General features: G+C 46.0%; 2 protein-coding genes and 1 long non-coding RNA gene across 5 annotated transcripts in view; 2 read left to right on the top strand and 1 right to left on the bottom strand.

Annotated features, from left to right (window-relative positions):
• LOC142602965 (uncharacterized) lies at positions 1–5,589 on the top strand. 2 transcript variants are annotated; one of them, XR_012836830.1, is made up of 2 exons: positions 1–132; positions 5,504–5,589. It is a non-coding gene; the product is annotated as an uncharacterized LOC142602965 (long non-coding RNA). The 2 variants fall into 2 exon arrangements; XR_012836829.1 differs by lacking the exon at positions 1–132 and adding an exon at positions 207–1,214.
• MED12L (mediator complex subunit 12L) overlaps positions 1–15,460 on the bottom strand; it is a 149,625-nt gene that overhangs the window by 91,927 nt on the left and 42,238 nt on the right. The window lies entirely within an intron of this gene.
• P2RY14 (purinergic receptor P2Y14) lies at positions 6,106–8,898 on the top strand. Its single transcript, XM_010311711.2, has one exon. The coding sequence runs from the start codon at positions 7,112–7,114 to the stop codon at positions 8,120–8,122; it is 1,011 nt and encodes a 336-aa protein (XP_010310013.1). The 5' UTR covers positions 6,106–7,111; the 3' UTR covers positions 8,123–8,898.

Below are 15,460 nucleotides of genomic sequence, written 5' to 3' on the forward strand. Positions count from 1 at the left end.
ATGACCTGGAACACAAACGAGCAGCCATAACTGTAAACAAACAGCGAACTCCACGGCAGACAAACTCCCACACCTTTTCGCCTGGGACGGGAACAGCCTCGAGCTACACCACCAAGGACTGCGGACCTACAGGTGAGGAGTGCTCTCTATTCTGTGTCTTAGCAAGAGGTACTTTTGTTTTAATTTATGACTGAGGAAATGTAACTATATAAACCTCATAGTTTAAAACATCAGAAAATAGAAATAAAAAATCAAATATTTAAAAGACAAATTTTACAATTCAAATAGAACATTAAAGGGAATTTTTTTTTTTGAGCCACATTTTACTACCTTTAAATACCCAGTTTTAGGACAATAAAACTACTAATCATTAAAATGTTTTATTGACATACTGATACTAGAATAAGTCCAAATTTGACAGTACAGTTGTTTCTAAAAGCTGGCCTGTTTAATCCTCTAACATCAAATCGTAAACTGACCATTCCTAATACCCCAGTCCCAACTATTCCCCTTGCATTCACTACTCCCTAATTCAGATACTATCACTGATGGGAGACAGGAAGGATCTCGGTGGGGTTTTCTCTGAGGCTTAATTAATAAAAAACAGAATATTTGGGGTAGATCTGAAAATGATCCTACAGGCAAACAGCTCAAAGCATTGCCCGGTTTCAGTGTGAGTATCAGGGTTTGCACAGATACTCATAGGCTCTAATCGTTTAATGCTAAAAGGTTGTGGGTTTAGAATCATTTAGACTCTTGTCTAAAAATCAGAAATAAAAACAGAATGAAAAATTTAACTTCTCAGGAAAACGAGGCTGTTAAGTTTCAGATTTCAAGAAGTCATACAGGGACAATAAGAAGAAATGAAACAATTACTGGTGGGTTTTACGAGACTGAAGTAAAATTCTGCCCTTGAGGTATCCTCACGCTGCAGCCAAAGGAGCTTGCGCCGCCCTCCAAGGAGCCTGCTGCTGCCACAGGCAATAAACAACCTTATCTGCAGCGGCTCTTTGTGCCTCTCGGCTCTCCTCGCCAGTCTGTCCTTCCGACACCGGAAATTCATCATACACACCAAGGAACCACCACGTACGATCTCACTGCCTGTAGGAACTTTGGTCGGGAAAACCTGTTAGGGAATGCCGTCGGTGCGGAACACGCTCTGCGGCGACCGGTGCCACCCACGCAGCATGCTTTCCCCTGCCGCCCCAACAGCGGTAAGTCTGTTCCTTCAGCTCTGCTTGGGGCCTCGGCAGGGCGACGCGCAGGAGGGCAACGCGCTGACCACAGCCGGACCACCCCGCGGTCCAGCAGAGGCCAGGGTGGCTGGCGGGCCCCCACCCGGCCCCTGTCCCACCAGGGCGGTGCCGTACACCGTGCTGAGCTGAGCTGGGACAAACACGGTCATGTCCTCACCGCCGGGTTCCCTGAAAATGTCAGCTCACAAGGTATTACCTTCTTTTGAAGGGTGAGCAGATGGGCAGGAGAGGAAGGAAGGAGGGGAGCAAGGAGAATAAAAGCTCAGCACTCAGATCTGCATCGGGGTTAGAAACAGATGGTTTATATCCAACTGGAAATGAGAATTCATGCACAATCGTAACAAGTGAGGACTTTGTACTGCAATGCTGCATACTTCTGCAGGTGTTCCTGGAAGTCCTCTCAGCCCAACCACTGGCAGGAAATGTTTGTAATGCACTGAACTTGCAAGCTGGGGAATTGTTTTTGCAAGTATAAGGAATGAGAAACACAGATACAATCATTAATTCATAAGGATTTATGAATAGTGTCTGTGTTATACCAAGAAGTTCAAGTCTTCACCCCCTCACCCCAGGAATTATACAACCAACCAAAAGAACAGGCAGCCAAGGTAAACGTAGTCCCAACAAAGAGACGTCATGGCTTTATTCCATGTTTGTTGTTAAAATAACATTTTAAAGGTTAGATGATATAGCTAATTTCTTCCAAACTGAGCAAGTCAACTGTTCCCTTCGGTTAAGAGATGGGGAAGATGAGACAATCCAGGCTGGACCTGCTGCCACCCACTGCAAGGGGCTGCAGACGGATGCAATGGGACTCGGGGCGCTGCCACCCGCCTGGGTGACGCAGGGTCCCTGCGTACCAGGTCACTGGGGAGCAGCAGTCCCTCCACAGGCATCAGCAATGCCAAGTGGGGACACGGCAGAAGGGGCAGCTGCGCAGGGCTTGGGCAGCGATGCGTGCAGGAGGAAAGAAGCAGACGGTACACAAGACAGACCGTTCACGAGGCCCAACAGCACCATTGGGACTGGCACGCGATCTTAAGAAAGCCCCAAGCACGGCATTCTGAGGCCAGCTTTTCGTTTGATCCATTCCACGTTCGGGAAGTCAGGAGTTTGCAAATGAAATAGCACGGCATGAAGAAATACCTCACTCTGTGACTGACTGTTACTTCCTCCCCAGAATATCCTGAATTTTGCCTTTTTGGATCAAGGTGAGAAGTACGGTTAAGATGTAAAGAGTTGTTTTCTATTCTGTTCTCCCCATTGCCAACCGTAGCTGCAGACAGGACATAACGGCAGCGTCACCAGCGCTCGCTGGGTCAGCAGCAGCTACTGCTGCCCATGGGGACGCAGCAGCAGGGACCTTCATGGACACAGGGCCTCTCTCAGCCACTTTCACAGGGGACACTACCCTCACCGCTCGGTCGGTCCTCTGTCCTCTCACACCACACGTGAGTGGTCTTGAAGCAAGAGCTGGAAGGCACAGCAGCAAGGAAACGAGACCCCCTAGACGTCACTGCCACGCTTATCGATCCCCCTTTTCTCTGAGCCGCGCCAGAGGAATTGTGCACTGAGCACCACCACGTACGATGCCACCCCACAGTTACCCACGTACGATGCCATCCTACAATTACTTGCTTAGTACTTCCTGCAAGAGGAATGCTATTTTAATTTTCTGTCATCCTAATCCGACTATTCATCCCATTTTCCTCCACTACATTCCGTGCATCTATGACAGACAAGCACAACTGCCACCCAATACGCCATTTTAAAGGCCTGAAATAGCACATAGTGTATTTTGCATACTTTTATTCTCTTAAGTATTAAAATCCAGACATTGCCTTATGACAAATGTTATAATAAGAACAGAAAAATAACGAAATCTTAGTCTCTTGGCAAACTTGCAAGAAGTCAAAAGTACCAACATATCTCCAGTGTCACTGCAAAAAACGCCTTCCAAAGGAGACCAGCATTTACAACCGTGAAGCCTGAACATCTCCACCATGGCACCTACCCCGCCGGCTGCCCGGCCAGACACCTCCGCGGAGATGCGGGAAGGGGGCAGGCCAGCCCTGGGCACGCACCGCTGAGAAATGCCCAGGCGAGTGGAGGAGAGGGCTTTCCCTCGGACAGCCCCCCGACCCCCAGAACGCCCGGCTGAGCGCCTCCAGAGAGCAACCTGCAGGATGGAGAGGCAGGATCCCGCCGCCTGCAAGTCGAGCTAGCAGGCCCTGCTTTTATTCCCCTCTGCTGGTCCAGCTCCTAACGAACAAGCGAGCACGTCCACCCTTGTAAGCCTCCAAGGAGGCGCAGAGCAGCCCGCCCTGATGGTTTCCAGCCAGCGGCTGCCCATGTGCCCTGCTCGGAGCAGGAGCACGGGAGAGCGGGGCAAGCAGCAGTGCCCAGGGACGCACGTCCAGACGGGGGGCTGCTTTCCCAGGGATTGCGCCAGCGTGGCTGGGGCTGCAAGTGCAGACCACTACCGATATTCCTACCACATTAGAAAAAAAAAAATCTTAAAAAGAGATTCTTCTTTTAGCACAACTCAGCACAATTCACAATTGCTGTGTTTTGCGTATTGCACTTCCTCTTTCTCTAGATTTCTCGTAACACCGGAGATAACATTTGGTGTGATCTTCTTCCCTGATAAACTTCATTCTGCCAATCAAAAAAGATTTCTGGGGACAGTGACCGCTGTCAGCAATTCCTGACCCAGTAATTGCATTGCATATTTATCAAGCAGCTACATTAACTCCCATAAAAAGCTAAAATGTGCGGTCAGTACTACAGAACCTTCATTATATTCAAGATAAGGAAAAACACTCGAAAACTTGTAAATATAATTCTGCTCTTCAGTAAAGCAGCTATGAACTTTGAAATCTGACAGCCAAGTTACAGAAGTGAAGAAAAAGTGCCTTAATGCTATTGGAAGGGTTACAAATGATAGCATAAGAGTTTGAATACAGAAGGAACTAAGCATTTTTAATGGTTTATGCAACTTTACTTTTATGTATTTTGCCAAGAAAACATGATTTGCAGACTCCAAGTTCAAAACTTTTATATATTATATATATAAATATATAGATATATTTAACCAAATCAACTTTGTTAATTTGGTGAATCAAGTTTGCTGGTTTTGCACAACTAGTCGGTATTAATTACACAGAATAAATATACTTTATGCTAGACCAAGCATTTGAAGACGAAATGCTGCTCAAGTATGAAAGGCTATTCTCACACACAAATCCCAAATTGCTGGGTGCTAATACCTACCCTCCAACACATGCCCACAAACAGCAGTGGTTACGCAGCAGCAAAAAAAAGCAGCAATGTTTTAAGAATTGGGGGGGGGGAAGAATCCTTAAGCTTAGTCATCACCTCAAGTAGTATTTGGACAAAAAGGTCCCAAATCAACCCACCAACTAACATCAAAGGAGGAGTATTCAGTCTCCCCATGAGCCCCAACGTGGAATGAGAGGCGAGTGTCTATGCTCATTGCAAGCGCGTATCACTTGGTGGAGCCACTGCACGTTCGCACGAGAGAAGAGGATGTTCTCGTTATGAAGGATTAAGGGCAGCTTGAACAAGAACACAACCAGAACAAGTATGAAAGGGCAGCTCCTCTCTAAAGTGGAAGCATGCCTCCCGCCCACTACACGCAGCCCACCTCTGCAATCCCCGAAGGGCAGAGGAGCACAGCCGTGGCGGTGGCTGTAGTTATGAGGATCCAGAAGCACCAGGCAGCTGCACGAAGGCCCCTCTGCCAGAAGCATTCTTTACCAGAGCACAGGAGTTAGACCTCGTGGTACCACACCGCCCAAACTCCATAGGATCCACACTGCGACCCACAACCGATGGGGGGAACAGCGTTCGCTATCAGTGCTCGATTACTTGGAGCAGTAGGGACAAGGCCTTTGGGAAAGGGCCGAGTGTGTGACTGGGTGACCAAAAGAGCAGGTAAAATTGACCATGAATAGAAATGATGCGATGGACGGCAGGGGGGACACAAAAGCCTCTAGCCTTACCCATGCAGTGATGGGCTCCAAGTTGAACATGGCTGCTCTATGACTCTGTCCCTAACCAATTTTGAAGCCCTGCAGAAAGATCTGAAGACTTGTCCGCAGTACCAGTCATTAGACGATCTCAACAGGCGCTGCACTGCGGGAAGCCCTCAGTGCCGCAGAGTTACACTGTCCTGTGTTATGGTACACAACTCTAACAACTGCATTTTCCTGTCTCTCACATAGGTCTCCTGGCAAAAGAACAGGCCCTGTGCCTGAGAATGGAAGGCACTCTAGACCCTTAACAAAACGCACCAAGCAGTCAAGAAAGGTAAAGGCAAGCCATTGATATTGAAATATTTACACAGCCTAGCTTGGACTTTGGCGGTGGGGAGAGAACAGTTTTCAAATACAGCGTGTTACCATCTTAATTAAAAATGCCAATCGCTGTTGGTGCTTTCCAGTTGTCTGAGCGGATGGTTGAAAGATACAGAGGGAAAGTGGAGATCCTTGTAGTTACAGCAACATCACCCCAAACCCTACCCATTATCACCTCCCAATCCTAACACACCTATGCACGCGGTAGCTATAACACCCGCTCTCCACGCCACCTTTTTCCTTTAAAAACCCAGCCAAACAAAAACAAATGCCTTGGTGACTAGAGCTTAAACATGGAGATAGGATGGCAGGCGGTCTTATGGGAGAACTCCCAGGAAGACCTTAACTGGAGGCTTTGGGTGTGAACACGGGTAACGCCTGCTCCATTGCTCCAGGTATCCATGCCAGTTCCAGAACAGCGCCTACACTGGTCAGCCTTTACAGTATCTGCAAAAGAGATACCGAAAACAATACACCAAAGGAAACAATTTTACCTATTTAAAAGAATTTCCATTCCTAGTTATTGCAAGGTTGCGTTCAGGTTCCGATCTGCTACACGGAGACATCAGCCACCAACTCTGAACTGTGGCAATAAGGAAATTCTTTATTTTCTAAAAGGCGGGGTGGGTTTTTTTCCCAGCTCCGTGGCATGAGTTTTCCAGCTGCCTAGGTTTTCATTTGCCAAATACAGCAGCATTTTATCTATATCTGTTCTGCCCTCCCCACAGAGGATAATCCACCCCCGTAAACATTCTGTCAAAGAAAAGCAGACAGCAGATGTGATTTCTTCTTGGAGATCCTCTAAAATTTAAATCTGAATGACTTGAGAGGACAGCTCTAGCTTCTGCGTTATGCGAACAGACACACTCCTCTATGTCATGCTGCTAAAAGTTTAAAGCAAACTGTGCTAGCTGCACATAAGGCTTTCTTTCAAGTGAACATTAGAAAATATTGGCATACACCAGATATTTCCGCGCCTGACTAACAGTTGAGTGTTTTCTATGCTTGTATACAAAACAGAACACTTGTACAAGGAACATTCATATCCCTCACATGCTTCCTGGTAAACCAGTGCTAAAAATACATACTGGTCCTTAGGAGTCAATGAGCTGGACTGAGAGTCACTAAACCACTGTGCCTCAGCCCTCCTCCCAGTTCGCAGCACGTAGGCTCACACCCACAGGAAAGGGGCAGCACAGGGCTTGGAGACCACGGATTAAAGTCAAACGGAGAGGCAAACGGATTCCCTGTTCAGAACAGCAGTACGCCCTCGAACATCATCGAAAACTGAGATGCCACCACTTGGAAAACACTTACTGTGCATCCCTGCTGGAACTGATGTGGTGATTTCTGAGAAGTGTGCCAAGTTTATGTTGAACTAAGAGTAGAAATCTTCTACTGATTAGTGGAAAGTGTATCACCATTTTATCTTACTGAGATAATCTTTCTCTGCTTCTAGGAATAAAGATATTTAAGATGTTCAACTCCAGCACAAACTCCTCGGGAAACAACTGCAGTCACAGCACAGTAATAACCAAGACAGTCATTCCCGTGGTCTACTGTTTCATTTTCATAGTAGGACTCTCACTGAATGGCATGGCAGCATGGGTCTTTCTGTATGTTTCTAGCACAAAGAGTTTTATTGTCTATCTCAAAAACATCGTCGTTGCCGACCTCCTAATGAGCTTGACGTTTCCTTTCAAAATTCTGGCCGATTCAGAAATTGCACCTCCACAGCTCAACATGTTTGTGTGCAGATACTCTGCTGTTGTTTTTTATACAAACATGTATATCGGGATAACATTTTTTGGCCTCATAGGTTTTGACAGATACTACAAAATTGTGAAGCCTTTATTCACCTCCTTTGTTCACACGGTTAACTACAGTAAGGTGGTCTCTATAATCATATGGTTATTGTTAATGCTTATATCATTTCCAAATATGATCTTAACTAATGAAATCACTAAAGAAAATTATTCCAGAAAGTGTATAGGTCTTAAAAGCGAGCTTGGCAAACAGTGGCATAAGGCGTCAAGTTATATCTGCACAGGGATATTCTGGGTTGTTTTTCTTCTGCTAATCGTTTTTTACACTTCTATATCAAAAAAAATATATAGCTCTTATAAAAAATTCAGAAGGAACTCAGATGCGACCAAGAGAAAAACCAGCCGTAATATATTCAGTATCATGTTTGTATTTGTCATTTGCTTTGTGCCCTATCACGTCTGCAGAATACCATACACTCTAAGTCAAACTAGCTCTCAATTCGACTGCCAGTCAAAAAAAACTCTCTTCTATGCAAAGGAGTTTACTCTGGTACTGTCTGCTGCAAACGTGTGCCTCGATCCCATTATTTATTTTTTCCTCTGCCTACCCTTTAAAGAAAAGCTGTATGAAAAACTGCATCTCAAGCTGAAAACTTCAAGTGAGGTTGAAATTTCTAAATCCAGAAGATCAAATACACGGGAAAGTATAAACATACTGTAGGCTCAGGTCTGTACAATAATGCACATTTCAGAAAGTTGATCGAGAACTCAAGTCCCAAACTGAACAGACAGGAACCAGCAATGAAACAGAAACAAGGTTTCAGCATAAAATACTGAGGGGCGTTTCTCTGTATAAAGACATTCTCGCATGTTGCCAATACATTTACTCCGTGCTATTTCAGCTGATCCTACGATTGCATTGTGGTGTGATATGACCTATCTCAAAAAGAGCGCGAGCACTGACTGGAACAGCACGTTCTGGAGCTGCAGGCCAGGGCTCTCCCGAAGCATTATCCAGCAGACCCAAAACCCAAACTGAATTGCCGTGTTTCTCAGGAAGCCGGGCACGGCACCCGTGACGGTCAGCAAACCAGCGTGAAGGGCCGGGGATCGACTGATCTGCCTCGGCGGGAGCTGACCCCGCAGAAGCGGAACGATCAAGTTCAGCGCAAGTCTCTGACTCCGCCAGCCCCAAAGAGGACGGAGATCCTGAGGGGAAGCGCACTCACGTATCTACCAGCTCACAGAGCAAAGCATTGAAGGCAATATGCAGCTTAAGGAAGGACTCTATTCCAACAACTAGGGGGGAAAAAAAAAAATTAAAAAAGAAAAGTAAATACAAATCAAATCCTCAAAGATCTGCAGGGATCTTTGCAGGGATCTGAAAAACCCTTGGTAAAATTTATATATATTTCTTAATATATGTATATGATTTAAGGGAAACATTCTATAAAATTAAGAATTAAACATGATTATTTGTCACCCTTAGACACCAAATGTCAGAGTACTTCTATAAAATGTGATGCTCAATTTAAGCAAGTGTTTAAAGGGGATCCTTCTATAAACTAAATAGCAGTTACACTGCACCGCATTCCTCAGGACTCTTCTGAAATAACATGGTGTATGCCAAAAATGCTTAACCCAACCTGACTGAGATTTTAGCAACTCCTCTCTGCAGCTGCAGGAGGAGGTAAGAACACTCAAGGACTTGTCTGAAAACACACAGGTACAGCTGCCTGGAAACTCTGGGGTATACTGAAATCTAGACAGAATGATTTGTTAGTTTTCCCATGCTTCTGGCACGTTGATTTCTCTCTGTACAAAGGTAATAGCTGAAAGCCACCAACCTTCTCTATATAAATATAATCTCTTTTTGAACTGTATTTTTCAGTGCAGCCTTTTTTTTTTTTTTTTGATTGATTTTATCATTGTACAGGAAAAACACACTAGTGCATAAAGTGCCCACAAAAGCTCACCGGCAATGGCTCTGGAAGCTGAATGCTTTCGTTTTACTTAACAAAGAAGATACAAGAACAGAAATAACACGTGCTTCACCTTTCTGCCACTCTGTTTCATTTTAGTCCTCACAGATAAATCTCTCAGGGTGAAAGATTTTTAAACATCTGGTCTTTGAACCTTCTCCAAGGCGTAGGTACACTAAGTATTCTCCCACACGCAGGACTGTATTTCGAGGAAAGGACCGGGCAGCTGTTTAACCTGCCCGCCAGGTTTAAACGCACCTTTGCGCAGCGCATTTACCCCAATTATTTCCAGCTGGCCTGAAGAGCGGTCCCAGCCCACCCAGCACCCCGCGGAGCCTGGGTGGTTGTCTGACTGCAGGGGCTGGGGGATCCTCGGCCCCAGTCAGCCCCCCAGCATAGGGACTACCGCAGAAAGTTGCATTTGGGTTGTGTTTTTTAAAGAAACTACATAAAAGATTATTTATATGGTTCTTTGAGAGCTCCCTGACTCTTGTCAAACTGAGACTTCGCAGGCTCTTCCCTCCAAGCAAGGGAAAGAGTCTGCAGGGGAATCTGTTGCTTTGTGGGAGACTTTTTTATCATTTATGGCAAAAACATTTAGTTCCTTACATGGCATGGCTTGGTATTTGCCTACGTAAATGTAAATAATTGCGGCTGTGAAAGCACAGTGGCATACAGAGATGAAAACACTTCCACAATATACATTTGTATTAACTTTTGAATTACTTTGCAAGCTTTGAAAAAATTATTTATGTTGTAAAATTCTTTCCTCACCCCACCAGATTACTGGTATTAGAACAACAAAAATCTACATAAGGCACCCAGGGGAAAGTACACTGACCAACACACACACTTTTGAAAGAGGTACACTGAATTTCTAGCTTCTGGGTTGCTTTGAGCTGGAAAGGTAGGGGGCCAAATTTTTTTCTGCACTGGGTAGGTTAATTCTTTCACATCTTTCCCAGCACATCATGCCTCAGATAAACCCAGCCAGCTCCTCCCATGGCCAGAAGTCTCACGCTTACACCAAGTACCAGCTCCTGCCTTTGTCAACCTACCGCCTGGAGGAACGTCCCTAAAATTCTTACGGGGAACCCAGAGCTACAGGAGGCTCCCACTGGACGGTGACCTGGTCCCCAGCTGCAGCTCATCCTCCCGACTTACTCATGATGCCCTCCTTCACGCCGCAGGAGCAAGAAGCTGGGTTTGGTCTGTTTGTTCTTTGGGGAGCTAAGTTATTCAGCCAGACCTGGTATCTCTGGCAAAGGCATGGCGCCCCAGGAAGGGCAAGCGTGCACTGCAGGCTACCGAGAGACGTCAGGCACACGTGTGCACAGAAACGTTGTCGTGGTCACACATTTCAGCCTTTCCCCCCAGCCTGGTGGAGCTCCCGCTCATCCCTTTCTAAGGGGACGCTGTTCTGCTGTTCAAAACCCTGAGATATGCCACCCAGAGTGGCATAAATCTGCTTCTAAAGCCCATAAACGTCTCACATTTTAAACTACACATCACCTCATAAACCTGCCCCAGCCTTTAGTGATCTACCCAGAAGCCATCTCAACATTACACTGGGCAAATGACAATGCTGCAGGTCCTGTGCAATGAGTTATTTATGCCAATATTGTGGTGTAAGGCTTCAAAATGGACCATCTGCTCTGCCTCAGACTATAGCAATTTTTCAGGAAAAGAGCTAAACCTAGCAAATGGAAATCCTTCCTCCAAACACTATTTCAGGACAGAAAGGTCACTCCACAACTGCCTCAACATACAAAAAAAAATCCTGGTGGTGTAGAAATCAGCAACAGGACTCTCACAGAGTTTAATTTTGCAGGATGTCATCTCAAAAAATTATCTCTATTGTGAAAAAAAAAAACCCACAACACAACTCACCAAAGAGGGGGTGGATGCCACTTTAATCTACCTAACAAGGCCGCACGGGAGCAGCCCTTGTCCTTGCTAACTTTAACACAGAAGGGACAGGAGGGAAGGGCTAGTTTCCCCCTACCAACACCCTCACACATATTCTCCCATCTCAGCCCCAAAAATCAGTCTGTTATTATTTTTATGAGAGCACCTTCATTAACACGTCTAATAATCATCACTTCGGGGCACTGCATATCTGTAAAACAGTGTTCACCAATTAAAAGTGAATATTGATAATTGCCAGGAGGCGACAGGGCAGGCTACGGAGCTACTCGCTATTTGACAGTAGGTGCTGTGCTCCGCTGGCTGCCGAGGACGTGGTTATCTGCCTGTAGCATCTGGACTTCACCCACCCTTGTGCGCCAAGCAGAGCGACAGGCTATACTGAACACATCTTACCTCCTTTTGCTCTGAAATAAACATATGAAACAGGTTTTTCTGCATCAGAAATAGCTGTTTCTGCTCAGAATTCATAACTACCCCGTGCCAAGATCACTCCTATTTTTTCATTTACAGTGCAGACATTACAATGGGATAAAAAAAAAATTAATCTGCCAATCAAAGTCATGAAAAGTGGCAAAAGAAGATACTTAACTTGCTAGTTTGTACATGTTTGTACATGAAAAACACTTCTTGGCTACGTGATGAAAGGATGGCAAAGACACCGCTCAAAGACTTCTCCTCAAAGACATACCTCAACACCGAAACAGGGACTGTGACAGTTGTGCACAGAGAGGAAAACTCAGGACTAATTTGTACCATCTGCTCATTACCGTACCTCTGACGGTGATTTTGAATGCTTCTCTCGCAATTGAAGATAAGCTGAAAGAAAATAAACCAAGGGGGTGTTTTGTTTTTTCCTGTCTACCATCATGATAAAACCAGGGTTTCTCATCAGTTCTCTATCGTACATCGACGGCAGGATTTCTACCCGTGCACATCTGTCTGGCTTGTACAGGCACAAACACACACTGAAAAAATCAAAACTCAAACTCAAAATTAAATCTCAAACTTGCAGTGCCTTTAACCACGCATTTATACAGAGCGAAGCCTGGGAGAGGCACCCCCCTCCTGCCAGTAATCCACCCCAAAACGTTCTCCCACACAGCCGTCCCGGAGATGCGCCCAGGGCAGACAGTGTCACCGCCTGGACAGAGAGGAGGAACCCCGGCCGGGGCTCTGCCCATGCCTACACCGCTCCCGCCGGGGGCTCCGGGCTCGACCCCCTGCTCCTGCTCTCGGGCTGCGTCAGGCAAGCTGCAGAGGAAGGACACGGCGGCAAGGGTGGTTCTCCTGGGAGAGGGAAGGTCTCCTGCTCCACCACACCACCCCACACCACAGGAAGCTAACAGTTACTTGCCCCCACACAGCGTAGGTGAAATTTCTCCCACTGGATGGAGAGTCCATGTGGGCACAGCATGCAAATAAGCCTTACTTTTGTAACTGCACAGAAAGTAGTGTCTAAAGCCGTGTGGAAAGGAAGCATGTAACTCTAGGCTCAACTACCTTCCTGATCTACAAGATACAGAGATATGAACGATACCGATTCAAACATGAGCTTCCTAACAGATGGATCCGCAGGTTGTTATGCATTTTCCTCATTTAAAGAGAGATCGATCACACTGAGCCTTGAACACCCGTGCCTGGCCAGTGCTTGTTAACATTTAATGTTCTCCAGAACTGAGGACGAGGAACACACAACAAAAACGAGGGGCTCGGAGACATCCCCACACCATAACCTGCACCCGCCTGGCAGCCGCGGAAACAAGGACAAACGTACTGCAAATGCACACTCACAGGCAACCCTGCCTGCGCTCCCCCGATGCAAAATTAAAGGAAGTTGTCCTTCTAAACTTAATTCCACCCCTTATAGTGCACCTTTAATTGACTTTCATCCTGAGTAAGTCCCAGCAGGCCCTTATCTGAGGAGCCTGAAGCAAGTAACCCCTGAGGTGACCTGCTGAAGGGGGAGGTGAAACCAGAAGGTGGCATCTCCTGGGGAAATCATCAGAAACCAGAAGGTGGCATCTCCTGGGGAATGGTCAGCCAACCTAAGCACTAGCGCACACCCAGCGCGTGCTGAGTGCGTCACACAATCCTTACACAAAGTGTTCACCTCCAACATCCGCTGTCCCACGCCCCGGGCAGCTCTGCCCCGCACAGCCCCGGCACTCCCCACACACGATGCTGCGATGGAACTTTTCACAGCTTTGACAAGCCAAACCCCAGGCGAGGGGAATCCACACGAACACAGAGGTACATCCAAACTCACCCCCCATCCATAGTGGCCACTCTCACACCCTTCCCCTTCTCCCAGCAGCAGCCCTCCGGAGCCAGTCGAGCTCTCTGCGACGCCGGACGCTGGGCTCCCCCTTCCCGGGGAGCTGCTCCCTGCTCTGAGCTGGCGGCGGGTGCTCAGCTGGACCGCACCTGCGGTGGAGGGTGCTCGGAAAGAAAAGAAATAAAAAGGCTAAAGCTTACTAACAGCAGTGCTCCAGAAAGCCTCTGGAAGCTTTCTGGACGTGAAACCTTTCTCCAAGTGAACATGCAAAGCGTGGAGAGGTATCAGAAGTGATCCTGACACAAGGGCCACCCACGTAAATCTTTGGTGCGTCCAATTCAAAACACAAGGCTCCTGATGCGCTTTTAAAGGTCATCAGATTTAGGGTGGTTTTTTCAAGGTTTAGATGTTATTCTTCCTAGTTTTGTTCTCAGACATGATTTAATCATTCTGGCTGCATTCCCACTCACACCAGCACCCCTTCCCTTCCTTGCACCACCCCCCAATCCCGGGAGTCAGCCTAAGCAGGCACACATCATGGAAAATTTCAAATCAAAAGTCAAAAATTCAGCAAAGTTTAAACCACCAAAAATAGGGGTTTATGATGAGAAGTGCTCAGCACTTTAATTACAGCAAAATCTACCATCTGCATCTGTGATTTATGAACTGAAATGGCCTTTTAAATTAGACATATAGACAGGGGAAGAGAATGACACTGAACCGCAATAAAAACAGAATTACGACACAGTAGACTCACGTTCTCACGTTTCTTCTCCTCCCAAAGCACTCCTGTGGGAAGTGCAGACCTTTTTTCAGTAAAGGTTTACCTAACCATCACCTTGTCTTTTCAGACCTAGAAAAGTTTTCTGAGCTGTAAACTGACTCTACAGAAAAGGGGAGACACAAACCCACACACTCAAAAAAACCTGACTGAATGCTACATTTCAAATTTAAAAAAATAACAAAAAAAAGAAAAATACAAGTATGGAAAGGCCAGATTTGCATGATGAGCCTACACCATAAAACCAGTCCATGTTTGCTCAAAACCGAACACAGGCTCATTCCAGATTATGAAGCTGTGCAAACAGTTTGACAAATATGGTCTGAACTTTAAGTTTATGACTAAACTTAAAACCAGACATTCTTAATTTGCTTCTTCACAAAGCTCTGGTACGTGATTTGTAAATTCCTGTGGATTCTCAACTACAACAAAGCGCTAACATTTTGGAGTTTCAGTATCATTCAGTACCTCAGCCCCCTGGCTGTGGGGTTACACATTTTCTCCTGGTTTTAAAAAAAAAAAAAAAAAAAAAAGCTTAATTATAAACATTTCCCCTATATCCCTCATGTGACAATTTATTTTTGATAGTGTTTGGCAAATGTCCAAAGGTTTCAAATTTTAATTGCTATCAGTAGAATCCTTATGTGTCTTTACATCTGCAAATTAGGTTGGAACTCTAGAAAAAAAACCCTGGAATTTCATGCAGGAATACTATAATGAATGAGGGCAAACTACATTGCAAATCCTCGATTCCAGATAGATTTGAAATGTAAGACATATGGGGAGGGGGAAGAGACTTTCAGGTTTTTAAAAGCAAAGGCGATTGACGTCACACATCTGCAGCCCTAGGTCAAGAATCTGGGACCAACCTAATGAGGTTTTAGGACCTACAGGAAAAAGTCCACATGCTGGGGCTGACCAGCACCCTTACGTACATAAACACATGATAAACATTTAAACTTCAGTCTTCAGGCTTCAAGTCAGGAGGAGAGTGAAAACCGCGCTGCCTTCAGGTCGGCCAGGTATCAGCCGGTTTGCAGCACTAGTCACCATCCCCATCGGCTCTGACGCAGACAGGTCAAGGAACTCTGA

Source organism: Balearica regulorum, chromosome 9 (assembly GCF_011004875.1).
Source record: "Balearica regulorum gibbericeps isolate bBalReg1 chromosome 9, bBalReg1.pri, whole genome shotgun sequence".
Lineage (NCBI taxonomy): Eukaryota > Metazoa > Chordata > Aves > Gruiformes > Gruidae > Balearica > Balearica regulorum.

What these genes read in the sequence shown, in the direction of transcription:
- P2RY14 (XM_010311711.2), top strand. Translation starts at nt 7,112, where the DNA reads ATGTTCAACTCCAGCACAAACTCCTCGGGAAACAACTGCAGTCACAGC.